General features: G+C 46.8%; 1 protein-coding gene across 5 annotated transcripts in view; it reads right to left on the bottom strand.

Annotated features, from left to right (window-relative positions):
• Window positions 1–8122: 8122 nt before the first annotated feature.
• The window catches only part of LOC144165167 (sodium/mannose cotransporter SLC5A10-like), a 349040-nt gene continuing 336946 nt past the window's right edge, over window positions 8123–20216 (bottom strand). The window contains exon 12 of one of the 5 annotated variants that reach the window (XM_077695277.1): window positions 8123–11002. In XM_077695277.1, coding sequence (XP_077551403.1) covers window positions 10761–11002 — 242 coding nt within the window. In that variant the 3' untranslated portion in view covers window positions 8123–10760. The remainder of the gene's footprint in view (window positions 11003–20216) is intronic. The other 4 variants (XM_077695276.1, XM_077695275.1, XM_077695274.1 and 1 more) reach the window with 4 other exon arrangements.

Genomic DNA, 20216 nt, shown 5'->3' on the forward strand with positions numbered 1-20216 from the left:
CTTTTCGCCTCCATCAGAAAAGCGGCCGCCGCGGCCGGGAATCGAAACCGCGACCTCGTGCTCAGCAGCGCAACGCCTTAGCCACTGAGCCACCGCGGCGGGTATTCAACCTGGTGATGGTGAGTTATTTCAGCAAATCTGTTTTCTACCGCATCATAACATGTTTCAGTTGAATAAAATGTTCGCCTGCTGCAAAACAAGTATTTTGATTGATTTTTTCCTGGTAAACCGCCGTTATGAGAAAAGGGCGACTAATATATAGAAATACAGACTATAATATACAAATTTATTTCACTTATTGTCCAGTCTGGAATTTACCCGCAGCGGTGGCTCAGTGGCTAAGGCGTTGCGCTGCTGAGCACGAGGTCGCGGGTTCGATTCCCGGCCGCGGCGGCCGCTTTTCTGATGGAGGCAAAAAGCAAAAACGCCCGTGTGTACGAGATTTCGGCGCACGTTAAAGATCCCCAGGTGGTCAAAATTAATCCGGAACCCTCCACTACGGCGCGCCTCATCGCCTGCGTTGCGTCGGCGCGTTAAACCCTACAATCAATCAATCAGTCTGGAATTTGCGTTACTTGCAACATCTGGGGATGGTTGGTAGCTTAACAGCTGAACGAAGCAAAATATATACTAAAAAACGAGCACCGGTTTGTTTTTGTGTTTTTTGTTTACGTGAAGCATTGGGAACAAGTGGAAGCAAGTTTAACAAATCTAGAAAGTGTCACGTGTTTTGGTGTTGGCTTGGCTCAATGGAAAAATATGTCGTGCAAACCGAGATAAAAAAACAATTGCGACTGTGCGACGCAAGAAATAAGTAAAGCTATACATATTCGTGGGCGAAGAAACACACAAACACAATTAGGATACACGCGTGCCTAATATTTTTTTCAAATATATTGGTTGCAGAAAAAGGTATTTAAAAAACGTTTATTACGTCCCTCACTTTCAGCACCTCTGTATTGGGTCCTCTCAGTCAGTAGTATGAAAATCTCAGAATTGCAACCAGTTTAGCAAAGAAGGATGTAGCGGAACAGTTTTTTGAATGGCTTGCCATTTGTTAATGGGTAAGTCTCGTGCCCCGCGTGGGGTACGAGATCTAGCCCTTTCGCGGTGTCTCCTGCCCCGCAGAAGTGACGTCAAACTAAACTAGTCAAGTGACTTCCTGTGACGTCACTGATTTTTTTTTGCACATTTGAGGACGTTGTTTGGCGGTGTGTGTGCGCCATGTGGGATCCCGGCCGTGGCTCCAACCGCAAGCCTGTGCAACGTTACGTCCTTATTGTCTTGCACAGCGGCTGCCTCGCGGCGCTTTTTTCTTGTTGGGAGGATTGTTTGTAATTATTTATTGAGTATTTTTCCTCAACTTGCTGCTGTTAGTCTTGGTAAGCCTAAAGCATCCTATTTTGGCAAGCTGCTTCGCCCCGCTTTATCCGTGCTCCTTTTGTTGCCGTTAAATATTTTCTGTCTTGCAGTTCGCGTGCCATCGGCTTTATGCTCCTGCATTCGTTGTCTACTTGTTCCGATCGCTACTGGCATTCCAAGCCTTGTATTTTGATTCTGGCGTAAAACGTGCGCATAAATTTTCCAGCGCTTTGCGCCGTGACTAACAAGGTAGCTTACTTTGATGACGTGATAGCGCGAGCGACGCAGTGTCAGCGGCGTCAGTTTGTGCACGAATCAAGTATCGTCAGGTAGCGTAGGGCATCGTCGAACGCAATCCGTCCTCGCATGTAGCCTGTTCTGCACTTTTTCTCGCGGGGCAATGCAGGAAACCTAACTACCCCTCGGAAACGATCCGTGCACGCTGCATGCAGGGAGGGCAGCTCCACTGTCGTGGGTGGCCTGGTCAATGGGAGAGCCCAGCAGCCGCCCGTCCATGGGCAGCATAGGTACTTAAGCTATCGCTGAAACCAGCCGCTCACTGGCTGGCTTCCTGTGCAAGGAGGCTCAAGCTCCACATGTGCAAGTTCAGGAGAAGTCAAGCCGATAAGATCGCCGTTTGTGCCAAGCTTGACACTTGTGTTAAATAGTGCTTTCAAGTTTGATGTGCTCAAGGTAAACAAGTGGCTCTTGTTGTTCATCTATGTTTTTAGAATTTGTTGCTTCGAATAATACTATTATGCTTTCATGATATGCAAGACTTCAAATGAGCTGCTAATTCTAAGCAATCTGTAGGCAGCCATTATTGAATGCACAGGAAACAACGTTTTGTCTACCTTGAAATTTTCTACATAGGGTACAGGGAACTGCAAGCTAGCAAGTTTAATGAAAGGTTGTTATCTGCTCAATTATAGTAAAGAGGTAGCAAGGGATAGATAGTATAGCCCTCCCTCCTCACCCGCTGATCGTCTGGCAGCGTCTCATAACTTCGTTCACAATTACCGCATGGATTTTATTTTCCTAACCTTTGCCCCAGTGCCTTCTGCCTTCAACCCGGTTAGTCAACAAAACTTCATCCTGCATTTGTTCTGATTATGTGTTTTGGTACGCTAGTTTTTGTTTACTCGTGTTTGGCTTGTAAGTCAACATAACCAATAACAATACTTTCATGCCCACTCAGTTGGATGGCCAGTAATGGTGAGAGATTCTCTCGAAGGCTTACAGTGGATTCACGAATTCTGATTGACTGTGGCATCAATGTACCCATTCGGAGCACCCTGTGGAATTCAACTTGACGTTAATACTTGTGTTCACAGCTGGTAATTGTCTGCTTTGTTTGGGGGAGGGGGGTGAACAGTAAAATTTTCTAATTGCAAGGAGATATTTCATGTTCTTTTGCTTTTTAACTCTGTGCTGTGTAAAAACTGTTTCGGCTAATTGCTTAATTGACTATGCTTAGTCGTAAGGGCCGTAATACAGTGTCCCATATTTTGCTTGCAACGATGCATACCCAGCAGAGCCCAACTGCTAGAAAGCACATTCTCGGGTTGTGGTAATTGGCTTGAAAAAAAAAGGGGGGCACTGAAACTATTTTTTAAGCTAACAAGCCTAAAAATGTTTATGGAGCACATCTATGAGGGAATGGTTCTTGTACAGCTTGACTTTAGCCTCTCCTGAGAGTACTTAATACCTTGTGCATTAACTGGAGCCAAGGACACCTATGTGGACGTGAATGTCTTTATTGGTGTTTGTGAATATTGCAGTACAGCTGAAAGCTGTATGTATCCTGGAAGGCTTCAACAATAAAATGACTCCAATGAACGTACTTCTGCTTTGGTGTCAATGGGCGGCATGTGAGCATTGATACGTGCTTCGCTGTTGACATTTTTGTTACACAAAAACAGGCTTGATCAGGCACTGTAGCAAGTCTTCATGAATAAACACGGGAAAAAAACTGGAAAAAAAATCTGCGAACACATGGACACTGTTCATCACGGCACCTTTCCTTGTACTTCACTACTGTTATTGTCACTGTATTTTCACCCAAAATATAAACCAACTCTCCCAGCTTCACACCTTCAGACAGAAAGCAAACATGGTGTTTGTCAATGACAAGTGATTCCACCAAACTTCCGTGGCTGTGGAAACAGTCAGTGAGTAGCTGTACTTTCTCTGCACAGTCTGTGGTGTGAAGTTTCTTTTCCAAACAAAACACAAGGGTTTCTTGGCACAATACACAGAAAAAATTCTGAATAAGCAAGTGATGCCTTCTAGCACTACACTACAGTCCTGCAGGAAAGCCACACCACCAAGTGATCTTTTTGCTTGAGTGCTAAGCTCTGCAGAGAAGCCAAGAAAGATTCCTTTTTTGTTCACACCAAAGCTCTGCTGGAAAGCCAAAACGTGTGGCTTCTGTCACTGCTGATTTGCTGTAAGAAGGGCATGTGGATGTATTGCAGTAAGGCATTTCTTGTGTACATGTCCTTCATACCTAGATAAATATGAACCAGGCTGTCTGCGTAAAAAACGTCAAGTGAGGTAACAACCAAATGTTTTATGTAAAATGTTAGGATACTGTTTGTTATAAATAGCAATTAATGTTTTAATATGGTTTTGACAGTAGTTAAGTGGCCTGTTGGAAATCATAGGCTAAAACTAATCAAAAGCAATGTTTCATACAGCTGCAATCGTGTGAAATAGCAAAAGAATGGTTCGGGCCCAAAATTCAGCACGCATGTTCCAGCTGGGAATGTGTTTGTAGAGCACAACAATAATAAAGGCATGGGAAAAAAGGGTGAGATTAATTGAGTTACCCCAAAGTATTGGTAGACAGTTGGAATGCCTACAAAAATTTATAAATAGTTTGGATACCCTGAAACAATAGCGGGAACTTCACTTGCCCTGGTTTTAAGTTTATTAGCACTGAGCTTAATGTACCCCACACAACCCCATTGAAGAATGCTACGCCTGCATGGACACAGCAGCGTTTAAGTTATAACACAGTTTTATTTGAGCAGAGGTAAATAAGAGAATATTCCATAATCAATTCATTCATACGTAAATAAGAAAAAGCAGGGTTTTTAAAGTGAAGCTCGGAAGCATGCTAATTGAAAGGGACAAATGTCGAGTTGATGTTGTTACAAATCACAAATTTCAGCTCAACCACATTGCCGGAAACCAACCCCCTCCATACAGGGAGTGTGTGTAATCGCAAGATTTTTTAGAGAAACGTTTGTGAATGCACTGTACACGTAGGCCAGAAGGTATTTTGACACCCCAGCCGAGGACTCGGAGTCGTCAGCGCTCTTTTCTGCTGTTTTGATGATCAAGGGCCGTTTGTTCAGGAACCACCCTCTCTTCTCCCTTTGGCCAGCATTATTCTCTGTCACTGCATTCATGTGCTTGCTGAGGGAGCTAGCAAACATGAGGACCACCTAGAGGTAGGGTTACCTCAGGCTCGCACGATTGCTGGAGAAGCTAAACAATGTTTTCAAGATGCCCTACTGTAAGCTTGCACTTTTTTTTTTGCGAAAAAAACAGACATCTAGATAGGCCTTTGAGAGCTGTCTGTAATCACTAAAGTGAGTATTTTGTGTCCAAACTGGCCTGCTAGACCTCACTAGTCGACGCACACGTTGAACGCCTCGCATAAAAATAAATGAAAACCTACGCTCTTAATACTTACTAGAGACTCACTGCATCGGTGTGTCGCATGGCATTGTGTGGGTGGGCTTCTAGTTTCCACCTATGAAGCCTGTTGGTTGTGTTACAGTGTCCAGTCCTGCTGTCAAACTTTTTTTGAGACTTGCACTGCCCTGGAGTGTGCTACCGTGGATTCCTTGGAATTAATGTTGGCCATGAAAACTCCTAGTAAATCGTTACAAGCCCCTGAAGCTGGCTGGCAAGTGGACATTTGTTTAGCGACCACTGTTTAGGGGCACAGTAGGCAGGCTGTTACAGAGGCTACGAAGACAAAATACAAGGTTCGTTCATTAAAAAGACTTCTTTGCCCAAAAAACAAATGACATCAATTTTATTGTAAACTTCAAACAAATAAGATAGTGCAGAAAATGTGTAGAGCAGTGGAAGTTCCATACGTAATTTCCAGCTATTTCTCTATGACATCACAGAATCTTGTTTGTGCAATTGACAGCCACCAACCTAACCCACCGCAAGAAAAGCATAACTAGGCAATTGCAGTGCGGCCTCCATTCCGTTTGATCGTATCACTTGAGTGCTAACGTTCAATTAACGCGCAGATAACTGCATTTACAGTGCACGTCCATATGACATTCACTCGTACCCGTATTACATCAATGCTGTTTGAAATTGGGATGTTTTTCACCATTTCTTTCGGTTAAACTCGCACCAATACAGCCTTGACCTTTGCCTATCAATTACATTTGCAGTGTGCTCGCGGCTTATACCCATGGACACAAACAATCCGCTGAGGCTTTCACGTTCCAGGCACATCTTAAGATTCTCTTTGACGTTGACTATTTAGCTTGCGTAGAATCCATGGGTTTTCTATGCTGGAGACATGGTCGGCCAAGTGTATACCCTTCCTGTTACCGTCTATACAGGATCTCTGACCCTATCGGCTGGGTGTCCTGAATTAAGTCCCTTTGCATGAGGGGACTCGGTAAAATCCGGCCAACATAGCATATACCGCCACATGTACAGAGACGTGAAGGTTATGCCAATGCAGCAGCTATGGCATGAAGCGCCTAGCTAGTGTACCTTTTGGAGTACGCAGGTCCTAATTTGTCGTAGCATCATGTGTGTGCCAATCTGAGGAGCTGAATGCATGACGGGAACTACCCAGCCACAATCCGGGCCACGGGATACGAGACTGCCAATGTTCTCACTCTTTCACATCCTTTGTATCGCAGATGTATTTCTGCCACATTTTACTGTAGTGAAATGGCCGCAATAATTTCTTCTGAAAAATCTTTTCAAGCGCTGAATACCGTGTGTTTATGATGCAAGGAGCTCATGATCACCAGACTTTTCTGCGCACAAAACGTATTTTGGGTAAGCAATTTTAAGCCACAATTCAGTCCACTGGAAAATATATACAAAAAGCACGACAAACTGCCGATTTTCGTGTCTTCTTTGCTAATCTCCTTAAAGGGGAAACTACTGTCCTGGGTTGTACGCGGTACATGTGTGCGGACACCAATGATTACCTTTTGTAGCTATCCGTGGTTTGCACTTGTAATGCGCACATGCGACCTGTAAAATATCGGTGGCCGCGTCTAGCCTACGTCATGAGCATTGTACGTTCCGCGCTGCGGTCATTTTGAAAACACACCGCGATTTCAGGCCACCCATTTAAGCATTCTGAACTTGCCGTGGTGCAAACTGTTGATAGCAGATGCCGCCGCGCGGACATGCAGCAGCAGGCTCACATAATCACGCTCGGGCGGTGTCTTTTCTTGCGTGGGCCGTGGGTTGTTCGAACGGGGCCACTCGGCTGCGCGATGTCGTGTAACGCAGGTACCATCGGCATAGAGCAGGCGGTCACAGGTCAGCATTACTCGAGAGCGGATTTCGCTCCGTGTGGAAAGGCCGGCTTGGTCCCCGCATACGGCAACGTTCTCGCACTTTCTGATAGTGCTTCTAGCTATGGCAACTCTGCTTTATCTACGTTGTCAACCCAAGAAATTCCGGGCTTTCGGATACGCCATACCGCCAGCAGCGGCAGCATCGGCGGCTTCCGCAAGAACGAACAAAAAAATTCTTTTATAAAACTTCTAGCAAATGAGTGGCTTTCTAATTTTTTATTAAAATGTAAAAGAAGTGCTTTTTTGTATTCTACTACGCCATATAATAACAATTGCTGTTAATGTGACGTCACTATGACGCATTTATGACGTCACGCGGGGCAGGAGCCGTTGCGAGGGGGCTCAATCTCGTGCGCCGCGCGGGGTTCCAGACGCTGCCTTTGTTAATTTGAGGTTCCGGTTTCCACGCCGCCAGCGCCGCCGCCGCCAGCAAAAAAATTGGCCCTGCGCCGCCGCCGATGATTACCCGGCACCGCGCTGACGACGCCGCCGCCGCCGAATAAATAAAAACGATCACCACGCCGCTGCCGCCGGTCAAAACCGACACGGCGCGCGGTCGTGTCGGTGTTGACCAGCGGCGGCGTGGTGATTGTTTTAAATGCCGAGCATTTCTTTAACTCACGATGTCACCCGTTCTTGGCGTCCGTAGTTGTCCGCATCGCTCGCCTCGCCATGCCCGGCTCAGACGTTTCGCTGTCGGCGCGATCAACATTCGATAGCGCACCCAGGCACGTTTCAAGGACACTCTCTCCCCTCTCTCGGACTCAACGTGCGCCGAGGCTGCCAATTTTACTGCTGACGAGCGCTCTCTCGTCAGCAGTTGCCACAAGTGCAACAACATTAACGTAACGCAAACTACTTAACGTCGTGCGCCCCCGGATATGCTCTGCATTTGATCGTGCCCTCGCGAGAGGGATGTTTCACTGCGTCGCCATGCGAACAGTTTGCCACGCTTTAGTTTCAGTTCCGTATCTCCCCGCCGCGGCCGTGGAGAGAAGGCGGCCGGCTGCGACTCTCGCCACCGCGGCGCTGCGGTTGCGAGTTGTGCTAGGAAAGCGAGCGTCGTCTGCTAGCGGGGAGCGGAACGCGTTCCGCTCGGCATCTCTGGTCTTCGCCACTTCTGGCTGCGCACTGCAAAAGAATTTGACCGGCCGCTCTTTTTAGTAGGCGGCGGCGGCGTCGTCGGCGCGGTGCCGGGTAATCATCGGCAGCGGCGCACGGCCATCCGGCCGCGGGCGCGCCGCGGCTGGTTTTCGTATCGTCCTCCGGACGCTTCCAGCTTTTTGCGCCCGTGAAACTGATGTCTATCTGATTTCGATTCACTCAAGAGGTGCCGGCTTGTTACTCTCTCATTTTTATTTAGAATTTTTCTTGTAATACGCATTAATAAACCACATGTAATAACAACACAAACGATTTTTTTGTCACTTTGGGGTCACCCTAAAAAAATTACGATAATTTTTTCTCGAAATAGATTCATCCAACGAATGTAAATCAGCAATAACAAAAATCGACGCTGGGGGGTCACATTTGGGGGAAAAATTCGACCCTCAAAGGGTTAAATTGCTAAAAATGGGAATCACGTAAGCTCACATGCCGTATTGTTTCCGTGTCTCCGCTTGTGTTTGAAGTTTATTTTGAAGTTTGAAGTTTATTTTTATTTTCACGTTTTAAAAGAGCGTACAAATAGTAATACCGAGGAGGTCCCGTAGTTAAAAAACTGTCGGGCGGACCTCCTGTGACAAAGTGCACAACGGAACAGCGTAGAGTAGGCAACAAGTAAAAAACACATCAAACGAAAATGAGCAAAAACAGGCAGAAAGCAATACCTATACGTCTGTATATACATACGCACATATCTATACATTCATTTGTAGTAATACAAACATATGCACATAAAAATTGCAGTAAAAACGATTCGACGTAAGCACAGAAGCACTGAAAAAAAAATGGCGCTACAACAAAAACACGTTTATACATCAGGCCAAGGTAGATAATAGAAAACTTTTTAATTGGTTTCAGAAAAAAATTGGGAGAGTGAATTGATTTGAGGGGGGTCAGTAGTTCATTCCACATTGAAAAGGCGGCGAACACGGCAGTTTGTTCGCCGTAGTTAGAGCGAATTTGCGGTAGAATTAGGTTATTGTGCTCTGAAAAGCGGGTGTTGTTGGCGTTAAAAAGTAACGACTGGTCGATGCAGGAGTGCATGGATTCATTATTTCTAGCGCGAAGGAGGAAAATTGACATTTTTATTTTATATTCAAATAGAAGGGGTAGGATTCGAAGCTCAAAATATAAATTCGGAGCACTGTCTCTCGTATGGCTGTAATTAATGATTCGGATCGCTCGGTTTTGCAAAGAAACAAGCGGTGATAGATGAACATCATAGGTGCTTCCCCACGAACCTAAACAATATGTTAAATGACTGTGTACAAAACAGTTGTAAAGACAACGGAGAACAGGCAGAGGAAAATATGCGCGAGTTCTAATTAGTACATGAATACCAAACAAAACTTTACGAATAAGTGACTTGATGTGCAAGTGAAATTTTAAATGTTTATCAAGGACCACTCCTAGGAATGTGGTGTAATCAGAAGGGTAGATAAAATGCGTGCCAAGGCGGAGATGCGGGATTGAGGTAATTTGCTTTTGATCGGAGTGAAAAATTATGAAACTGGTTTTGCTAAGGTTTATATTTAACCTATTGTTTCGGCACCAATCGGATAACCTTATTAAATCGCCGTTTAATTTTTTAGTTAGGTTCGTGAGGTCAGAATCAGCCAAATAAACCGTGGTGTCATCTGCGTAAAGCGTGCATTTTGAGAAATATAAACAAGATGGGAGATCATTTATAAATATCAAGAACAACAGTGGTCCCAAAATGGACCCCTGGGGGACGCCTATATTTACTGTCTTGTATTCGGAAAGTATGCCACTGCATTCCACAGCCTGAAGCATATCAGCCAGATATGACTGTAGTAAGGCTAATGTTGGCCCACAGACACCCAATGATTCTAATTTTGAAAAAAGAATATCGTGAGTAATGGGATCAAATGCCTTTGTGCGGTCGACAAATATAGCTGCTGCAAATAGGCCGCAATCAATTGTTTCATGAAATCAGTAATCTCGATAAGAGCAGCCTCAGTAGAAAAATTAGGTCGCGCGGTAGTGTAGCCCCGAGCAAGCAGAGCAGGATGGCTAGGTTACGGTCTGTCACCCATCGAAAGACGCTCCTCTGTTTTGTTTCTCCCGACTCACCGCCGGGTCACAGCGGCGGCGTCCACCGCTCTAGCCCGGCTGTGGCCGACGCTGCTGCTGCGTTCCGGACGCCGCCCCCGCGAATTCCAGGTAACGGCTGGCAGAATCTGTGGTTACACTGTTTGTGGAGCCACATGTGGAAATTCAAGTGACGTCGCGTGGGCAGTTGCTGTGGGTGTCGTTTAATGCTTTGCTTTCCAACCACCTTCACAGCGTGGATTGGGGCCGATTTTGTTTGTCCGTGATAAAGCATCTTTTTTCATTTATCACAAGAAATGGTCAGTTGCACAAGGGAAGTGGTTCATGTGGAGCCTGCTAATCTCGACAGAGGGAATGCGCCCTAGGTATCCCAACCGACAGTTAACGGTGGCTGAAATCCGGCTGGTTTCAAAAATCCTATCACCTGTAAATGAGAGAAACAGTTTCGCACACCGTACCGGTGCGATAAAGTTCCACTGCAGGGAAGTAGGCGTAAATGGCACGTACGATGAAGCCTCAAATACTAATGGAAATGACGCAATGCTCTTTAAAAACACATAAGTAGCATTCGCGACTTCAGGCGTAGTATCCATTAATGAGGCCAGCGACGACGAGCAGTACGAGTCCGTTGACGATGCACAGCCGGCGGGGAACGTCCTCTTCATGCACGGCCTCTGCTGCTCGCTTCGCCTCATCCTCTGGAGAGAGGCGCACCTGCGGATCACGTGACCCTTCGGCACGACAAGCCCAGAGAAGCAGCTTCACGCCTGCCGACTTTTTGAAGGCCCCATGCGCTCCGCCACCGGCATCCATTCCACCTGCGATTAGAGCAGAGACTGGGGGTCAGTGTCTGACATGGCCGAAGTTAATATGACTCTTGATCGACTCGAACCCCGTACATTGAATTTTGTGTCATGTCACGCTGCAAGCTTGATGTAACGCTGTAGGTAAAAGCAGGCGGCACTGATAACAAACCGAACGCATTTCTTCTCCGATATGCGGACGGGTCCCAGTATCTGCGTGTGATTTTCGAAGCCTCACTATTCCACTGAGGGCTTCTTTTGTACTGGAAAATAGCCCGGGTAAAACCTATTTTTTAAGTCATACTATCGTCCAAATGAGTCCAACTAAGATCCAGTAACTCTCATTTCGGCATGTCAACTTTCAGAACACCTGATTTGGAAACACATTACCTGATTGTAAGCATACTAGTGTTCATCGACTGCGCCGAATAGATTTCGGCGCTGAGTATCTACAGTCGGTCAGCTAATAATGACTTGCCGCGATTTTAGGGGCGAAGCACCTTAAGGCCGAGGCTGTGTCCGGCGTCCGTACGGCGTCTGTGCTGACAGCACAGCACCGTGTAATGCAAAGCGTCTGGGAACAAAACGTTCAGAAAAGCTTAATGATGATGATGATGATGATGGTTGTCTTTTTTTTTTTTTTGGCGCAAGGCCGACTAAGGGCAAAGAGGGCCCAGGAAAAGTTGTTTTATGAGGACGGAGTGATAGTAAGTGTAAAACATCTAACTACAATATATACGTAAAATGACATAAAAGCCAGTGAAGATGACTGGTGTAAAGGGCCAGGGTTTTAACATGAATGGTAAGTAATGAGGAGTAAAAACTCGACAACGCTAATAAACTTAAAAGTACGCTTGTGGGTGATTATACGGCCATCCCCTAAAAAGTACGATGGGTTCAGAGGAATGTGTTGTCTGTATAGTTGTGCAAAGTGTTCGTGTCGTGTTGTTTCTAGCGCCCTGCATTGTATGAGTGTATGTATTATGGATAGGCCCTCTCTACACCCGCTGCACGTGGGTCTTAGAGACACAGTGAGCAGGTGCGAATGTGTTGTATGTGCGTAGCCTATCCGCAACCTTGCTAAGGTCACTTCGGTGTCTCTCTTGCGTGAGTCAGTTGTGTATCACCCCAAGTGTCGCTTTATTACTTGTAGTGTGTTATCTATCTGCTCGTTGGAATGTGCTTGCCATTTGTTACGAAGGTGTTGTCTAATTTGTGGCTTAAGGTCACTGTGTGGTAGTGTTGTTTTCTCTACTGTGTTCCTGATTGCGGCAGAAGCGGCCCTGTCATCAGCAACCTCATCGCCAGCGATCCCAGCGTGGACTGGACCCCACCACAAGACCAGAAAGAGTTCTTGTGCATATATAGACAGGATAGTGTTGAGGGACATATTGCCAATCCTGCTTTTGCACGGCTTCTGTGACGCCAATGCACGCACAACACTCAAAGAATCAGTATATTGGAATTTTGTGTTCAAGAATGTGTTGTGCAATGAGTAATACGCCATATGCTTCAGCTGAGTAAACTGTGGAGTATGTGCTCATGGTTCTGCATACATAAAGTTTGGCCCATGAGCAGCGCAAGGCACCCTGGTTGCTGTTTTTGATGGGTCGCTATAAAACTCTGCAGTTGACGCCTTTGTAGCAAAATAGCACTTTGTGGTAACCTGGTTTTATCAATTTTCATGAACGACAAGTAACAAGATACAGGTTGAAGCTGCCAGGGTGGTATAGCGTCAGTAAGAGATGTGTAAATGTCTAAAAAGGAGATGTTGATACCCGAAGGTTCCTGTCTCAACCTAGGTGAGAACGGCAAAGAAACGGACGGGCGATTTACATGTCAACGCTTAAATGTGGGCTAGTCGGTTCGAACTGTGAAACATGGTTAAGTTGCGCGGTAAAGACGGGACAAAAGTAGAGACCACACAGGACTAGCGCAGGGCTAGCGCTAGCAGTAGTCCTGTGTGGTCTCTACTTTTGTCCCGTCTTTACCGTGCAACTTAACCATGTTTCACAGGGCAATTTACAAACAGTGGAGATTCAGATGTATCATTAATAAGAGGTTTAAAAGGATGGTTAATCAGCGATGAAATTTTAAAAGCATACAGCAAGTCCATGTACGTTCGTTGGTCCTCAAGGCACTCAGCATACAAACTTTGGACGGGGCTAGTGCGAAAAGCACCCGTCGCAAGACTACGTCGCACGACTACGTCCTCCCCCGGGTGAAAGCAATGAATGAGCAAGTGACGGCCCACTTCTCCGGGATGGTGCTTCGGAAGCATTCACTTGCACCTTCATTGAACGCATCGGGCACCTAGAACGCACAATGCATCTCGACAACCCACCGCAAACAAAGAAAACTCGTGTGCAAGATGGACAATGAGCCACCCACCCAACCCCCTCTCACGATACATCAGTGAAACTGCCGATCCTTCAAATGCAAAAAGCTGGCACTAGAACATCCCGCAGCTACGCAACAGGCAGACATACTTGTTCTTCAGGAAACAGATACACCCTACCCCACCCTCAGAGTATTGACACGTACACGAACCCTCCCAACTCCCGTGCGGCCATCGTAGTTGCACCCACACTCACGGCACAAGTGATCGCATTCGCATCATCGGCGAACCACGTTTTAATTGAAGTGATCCCACGGAACCCCTCAAGCCCCAGCATGTTTATTTTGAATATCTACAGCCCCCCTACACTCCCTCCCGGATAACGAAGGCTTACTGAATACCACAGCCCTGCAAGCCCACTGCTATCCCTGCATCGCACTGGGAGACTTAAATGCCCCCCATATCACTTGGGACCCGCAAGCGCATAAAAAGGGCACAGCGCTGCTACAGGCATCGCAGCCACACCATTTCATGCTGCAGAACGACGTGGCGCAACCCACACGCATAGCCACCAGCGTCACTCGGGACACTATATCAGACGTAACGTTCCCGCGTCATACCAATAATCTCACGTGGAGTCTTCTGCCGGAAACCTTAGGAAATGACCACCACATTATCACGATAACACTTCCTTGTACACATCTTACCGAGTCGGGGTAGCTAAATTGACAGACTGGACAGCTTTTCCCTAGGATCCCCTCCCACGCCTCACACCTACGGAAGACTTGGACCGCTGGACACAGAGCCTCCTTGAAACTCAGTGTCAGCACATTAAAAGCATGACCTCACTCCAGAACTCCCGGCAGTTGACGCCCACCTAGATCACGTCTGGGAAGCAAGACGTAGCCTCCTAAATGGTTGGCTACGCAACAAACATAACCGCAAACTGAGACGTCGCATAGCACAACTTACTAAAACCGCTCTACAGTATGCCAGGGGGCCCGCCACTGTCGTTACATTCCCCTTTCTTGTGCAGGCCCTACTCGTATGGATTTTTACGGCGACGCCGGTGCCCAGCGCCGGCCAAGACTTCTCCCTGTACGCACACCTGCGCGAACTTACCCTTCTTCACCATCGGACGCAACAGCGGAGGCCTGAACAAACCCGCCGCGCCCGGCGCCAATCCTGAGCCCCGTCTAGCAGCAGCGAGCAACAAGGAGTGACTAAAGACTACGTAAGGAGCCCCTGTCCCGGAGCCACTCAGGGCACGCCACCTTCACCACTGTGGTTGCAATGCCCTTTCTTGTGCAGGTCAGTTACCCGCCCAATGCGGCACGTTTTCGACCAAGTGACCACTTTTGACTTGCGGTGTCGTGTCATCCTGGATTTCTGGATAGCTGGCGCGTAGTTCTGTGCTCGTCCTTGTGTTCTTTCTGGGCTAAGATTCACGTTAGCAGATTCACATGGGCGGGCATCCTAGACCAGGACGTATTTTTCTTCAACTGCGAAGTTTCTGAGAAAGCTGTATAGCTTTCCTTTGTAGCCGTATGGCTGCATTTAGGTGGATGTCAAACTTTCCTTCACAGAAACTTACTCCACCTTGGGGATTTACACTAAATCTGGTCGATTAAGATTCACGTTGTATGCCTCGTGCTTCTGTTGTCAGGTGACGTGGAAGTAAACCCCGTACCAGAATGCGATGACTCACCTCCAACTATCGAATCTCTAGCACAAGCCTTCTCAAACATGGAAGTCCCGCCAACCGCATTACTAGAGGAACTCAAGGCGATTCGAGCTGCCCAAAACAACCCTGAGGGAATCGTGAACCGTATGTCCTCACGTATTGAGGCGTTAGAAAAAAGGGATGGCGCGAACGAGTCATATTTCTATATCTCTGTTCCAAGCTCCAGTTCTGCGTCAAGAAACTAACCCCAGAAATCAAAACGCTAGGTGTGAAGTGCGATGACGCAGAAAACCGTCTCCGTCGTTCAAACCTAGTTTTTTCGTGTAATTGCAGAAAAAAATTAGCTTCAATCCAGGCTGTTAAGTTTGTTAGAAAGCAAAGCTTTAAACGACACCCACAACAATTGCCCATGCGACGTCACTTAAATTCACACACGTGGCTCTACATAGAGTGAAGCCAAAGATACTGCCAGCCGTTACCTGGAATTCGCGGGGGCGCAGTCCCGACCGCAGCAGCAGCGTCGGCCCCGGCCGGAGTACAGCGGCGGACGCCGCCGCTATTTCCCGGCCGTGGGTCGGGAGAATTAAAACGGAGAGGAGCTTCTTTTGAAGGGTGAGACAGTGGAACATAGCCATCCTGATGTGCTAGCTTGGGGCTACACCACCACTCGACACCAGAGCAGCCACCGAAACAATTGGGCATGTAAGCTTAGTAATCCCAGTTTATAGCGATTTAAACTAGTTAGTTCAATAAGTTTGATAATTGCGAGAAAGCTGAGGGAACTATATATTCGCTATTTATCAGAACCAGTTGCTGCTTTCCCCTTTTGTAATACCTCTTAACACAAAAGCGAATTGGTATTCACCAATTTAGAAAACCGACAAACATTCGTTGCAACCAGTGCGCAAAAGGTAGCGTTTCTCTAGCGGACAGATGTCTGTATGCGGTTTATACATTTTGTTTTGCCGCCCTGCAAACCAATCCTTAACGTATGTTTGCCGTACGACCACTTAAGTTTGTCGGGTGCGGGTTACTCTGGAGGTGCTGTGGAACAAGTTAATCAATGGACGCGAAGCTGCACTAAAACAGGCCGAAAACGACCTTCGCTAAAGCAGATGACAAAGCCATACCGCCGACTCCGGCGCCGGCGAACAGGCGTTTCCGCGCGGGCAACTCTGGGTAAATTCGCCGCGCCATCTCTAGTGTGCTCCGTGAGTAAAACTCTCCGCCCGAACCCCTTTCCTGCCGCCTACGCCGCATCGGGAGTTTGTTGTCTCGCACGCCAAGAAAGGACCGTTGGCTGGTAGAGCTAGAAAGTTTTCCTTTAATATATTACCAAATTGCGCGTCACCTCGACACTAACAAATTCTTGTTTCCCAAACAATACGGATTGCGGCCCGGGCTTTCATGTGAACCCCAACTTCTTGAGTTTCACTACTGACCTTCACCTTAATCTCGACTGTTCAGATCAAACTGACGTCATTTACCTGGACTTTTCTAAAGTTTTCCATCGCTTTCCCGATCAACTCCTATTAGCAAAACTTTATAGCCTTAAAACTCCTTTGTACTATCATAGATTCGCTCCTTTATTGCTAACCGCTCCCAGTTCACCGTAATCGGATCCCACCACTAAGCCTTCACCTAAGTTATCTCCGGAGTTCATCAAGGCTCGGTACCAGCTCCCCTACTCTTCTTAATTTTCATAAACGACCTGCCTAACAGAATTTCATCGTCCATTCACCTCTTCGCAGACGACTCCGTTTTGTACCGCCGGATAGAATGTAACAGCGATGGAGAACAACTTCGAAATGACCTTAATGCAATACAAAGGTGGTGCTCTAACAATTTAATAAAGCTAAACATTGATAAGTTCAAACTCCTGCAAATAACACGAAAACGTTAAGTACAACCAATGCATATACGTTAAGCTCGTTCACCCTCTCTTCAGGACAATCATACCGTTATCTGTGAGTTCTCATTACAAAAAACTGATCATGGTCCGAACACATCGAAAAAGTTGATGCTGATGCATCCAAATCCCTTTCCTTCATCAGAAGATCCCTTGCCTACATCTACCAGGCAAATCGCCTACGAAACGTTCGTCACGAGCAAACTAGAATATGCATCATCCATCTGGATCCCTCAAAAAGCGTACTTAATCAACTCCCTCGAAGCTGTGCAAAACCGCTCCACTCACTTTATCGCTTCCAAATATAGCCCGCCCCATAGCATCAGCAACATCAAAGAATCCCATTTCAAAGATTCCCAAAGAATCCCAGCAACATGATGAAGAATCCCACCAATATCAAAGAATCGCTCCACTTTGTCTCTTCCATTCGCTTTTCGTTGAGTTCCCAGACCTCCACAACACACTCCTGATCCCACCTACCCGTTCGTCGCGGCGCCTTTTTAAGTCCCGCATCCTTCAGCGCTTACATGGCACCACTAATTCCTTCAGCAAATCTTTCTTCCCAGCTGCAATTGAGGCTTAGAATGCCCTACCCGATGCAATTGTCAATGACCGCGATTCACAGAGATTCCGGCAGGTTAAACAATTTGTTCCGCACTTAAGCGGACCTAGTCTTTTTCCTTCTTTGTGCGACCGCTTATAGTACCAACACTATGTACCTAATTCTCTGCAATGCTTACCTTGAAGCTTTCTTTCTGCAGCAATTACCGCTAAAAATGTGGAAATATGCCCTTTGTATTTCTATGTGTCAATACCATCCACCTTAACGATACAGAACAACTCCCGCGCACCATGTTTGGCTTTCGGGCGCATCTATCAGCACAAGATATTCACGTACAACTGAAAGAAGACATAATCAATAGGCTCCGCACGACGGACCCAAGCACTATATCGGCACAGGACATTACGCAGCCCCGTACCGCACGTACCCGGCAGAAGCCGTAGCAGCAATCCACTCAACCAACGCCATCATAGCTTTCGCTACAATACCGACGACATCCATTGATACCACCGAGGAAGCTGCAATCGCTTTGCCCATCACCAACGCACCTTCTTCAGGCATCAAAGTATATACTGACCGACTCCCAATCCGCTTGGCTCCGCTACGCCACGGGAACCATCATACGCATCAGCTCCAACAGCTCCAACATCCTAGCACGCCTACCAGCGCTCCAAACAACCTGTATGGTATGTATACCTGGCCACACACCTCTTCCTGGGAACGAGGTGGCACATGCCACCGCCCGCGAGATCACTTACCGGGCATTCCCAGAAGAGACCAACAGCGCACCGGCCCACGATGACCTAACCCTCCAGCCCCTACCCCCAACCTACTCTGACATTTTAGCACACTACCGGAACTCCCGACGACTCTATCCCCCACACCCCTCCCTCAGAACCACCGACGCTTGCATAGTTACTTCTTAGGCACTTTTTGTAGGCACTGTTAGGCACTGATTAACTCACCTACCTCCCACTCTTTTCTTATTACAGTGGCATCTCGTTGATACGATCCGGCATATAACGTTTTTCGGCTGAATACGTTTTCTTTTTATTTCCGGACAACGTCCTTAGAAATAATGCATCTTTGTGCGTGTAATGCGATCGCATTTTTGCGAAAACTCGATAATACGATCGTTAAGGTGGATCTCGACCGAAATTTATAAAAATCTTACGTTTACTCTTCGCCATACTAGCTCAAACCGCTTTTCAACGAGGCACGATCTGTACGTTGCGAAGCCGCTGAGGCCGTGGCAGTGCCCGTTTCGAGGTAAAAACATTATTACCAGGCGTGGCCGCTCGGTCTAATTAAGATGGATGGATCATTTTCATAAGACGATACACTGCGCCATTTTACGAAACGTATCATAATCGCACCTAAAGACGTCCAGCTTACATCCCTCGAGGAAGTTAGAGCGGCAGGATTCAATGTCGATGGGTCAGTTCTACGCGAAAAAGACGTATCTGCGCTTTTTTTGCACACTGAAGCCTTCCAACTGTCCGGCAGCTGGATTAACGTATTTAAGGCACGAAAAAGTGTCGTACGAAACAGCGCCCGGGAAGCCAAAAATACCGATAGCTCGTTTTTTACATTGCAGAAGAATGTCGTCCTGGACGTTGAAAAGAAGAATGTGCCGCACAAAGTGACCAGCAACTTAACGTTGCTCAATAAAAGTAAGTTACTGATGGAGTACGCACGTTTTTGTCCTGTTTTTAACCTCTTGTATAATACGATTTTCACATACGTTTTATTTTCCGGTTCCCGCGAAAAACGTATCAACGAGATTACCCCGTAAACGTTTTCAACAACAACAACAACAACCCACAAGGGAATACTTTGCCGCGCACCCCACACAAATATCTCCAAATGACGCGTTAGGTACTACCCCTAACACGTGTTAATTGCAACTGAATGCTACTGAGGCCTTGCCTGCACGACCTTTGGGGGTCTTTTATTACTCAGAATTGGAAAGGTGTTTCCGATATAACTTAACAACTTGCTGGTTTGAACTCTTTGTTACTCTATGATTAACGGCGTTGTGCGGGTACAAATGTACGACGAAAAACGCGGAGGAGGCTTGTCGTTGTCGTGTCCTGGTCATTGACCTTCTTCGTGTACCTTTTTTTACGCTTAAAGGTGCTAAAGGCATTCGAGATAGCTATCGATACGATATACATCATCATCACCAGCCTGTCTACGCCCACTGCAGGGCAAAGGCCTCTCCCATTATTCTCCAATTACCTCGGTCCGGTGCAAACTGTGACCAATTTATCCCCGCAAACTTCTTGATCTCATCTGCCCATCTAACTTTCTGCCGCCCCCTGCAGCGCTTGCCTTCTCTAGGGATCCACTCTGTTACCCTTAATGACCAGCGGTTATCTTGCCTTCGCATTACATGCCCTGCCCAAGCCCATTTCTTCTTCTTAATTTCTACTAATATGTCTTTAACACCAGTTTGCTCCCTGACCCACTCCGCTCTCTTCTTGTCCCTTAATGTTACACCTATCATTTTCCGCTCCATTGCCCGCTGAGTCGTTCTCAATTTAAGTTGAACCCTCTTAGTGAGCCTCCAAGTTTCTGCCCCGTAGGTGAGTACCGGTAAGATGCAGCTGTCATACACTTTCTTCTTCAACGACAATGGTAGGCTGCTATTCATTATCTGATAATTTCTGCCATTTGCACCCCACCCCATTCTGATCCTTCTAATTATCTCTGCCTCATGGTTGGGATCTGGGG

The sequence above is a fragment of the Haemaphysalis longicornis genome, unplaced genomic scaffold, assembly GCF_048455015.1.
Source record: "Haemaphysalis longicornis isolate Haplotype H1 unplaced genomic scaffold, Haemaphysalis longicornis Haplotype H1 scaffold_14, whole genome shotgun sequence".
Lineage (NCBI taxonomy): Eukaryota > Metazoa > Arthropoda > Arachnida > Ixodida > Ixodidae > Haemaphysalis > Haemaphysalis longicornis.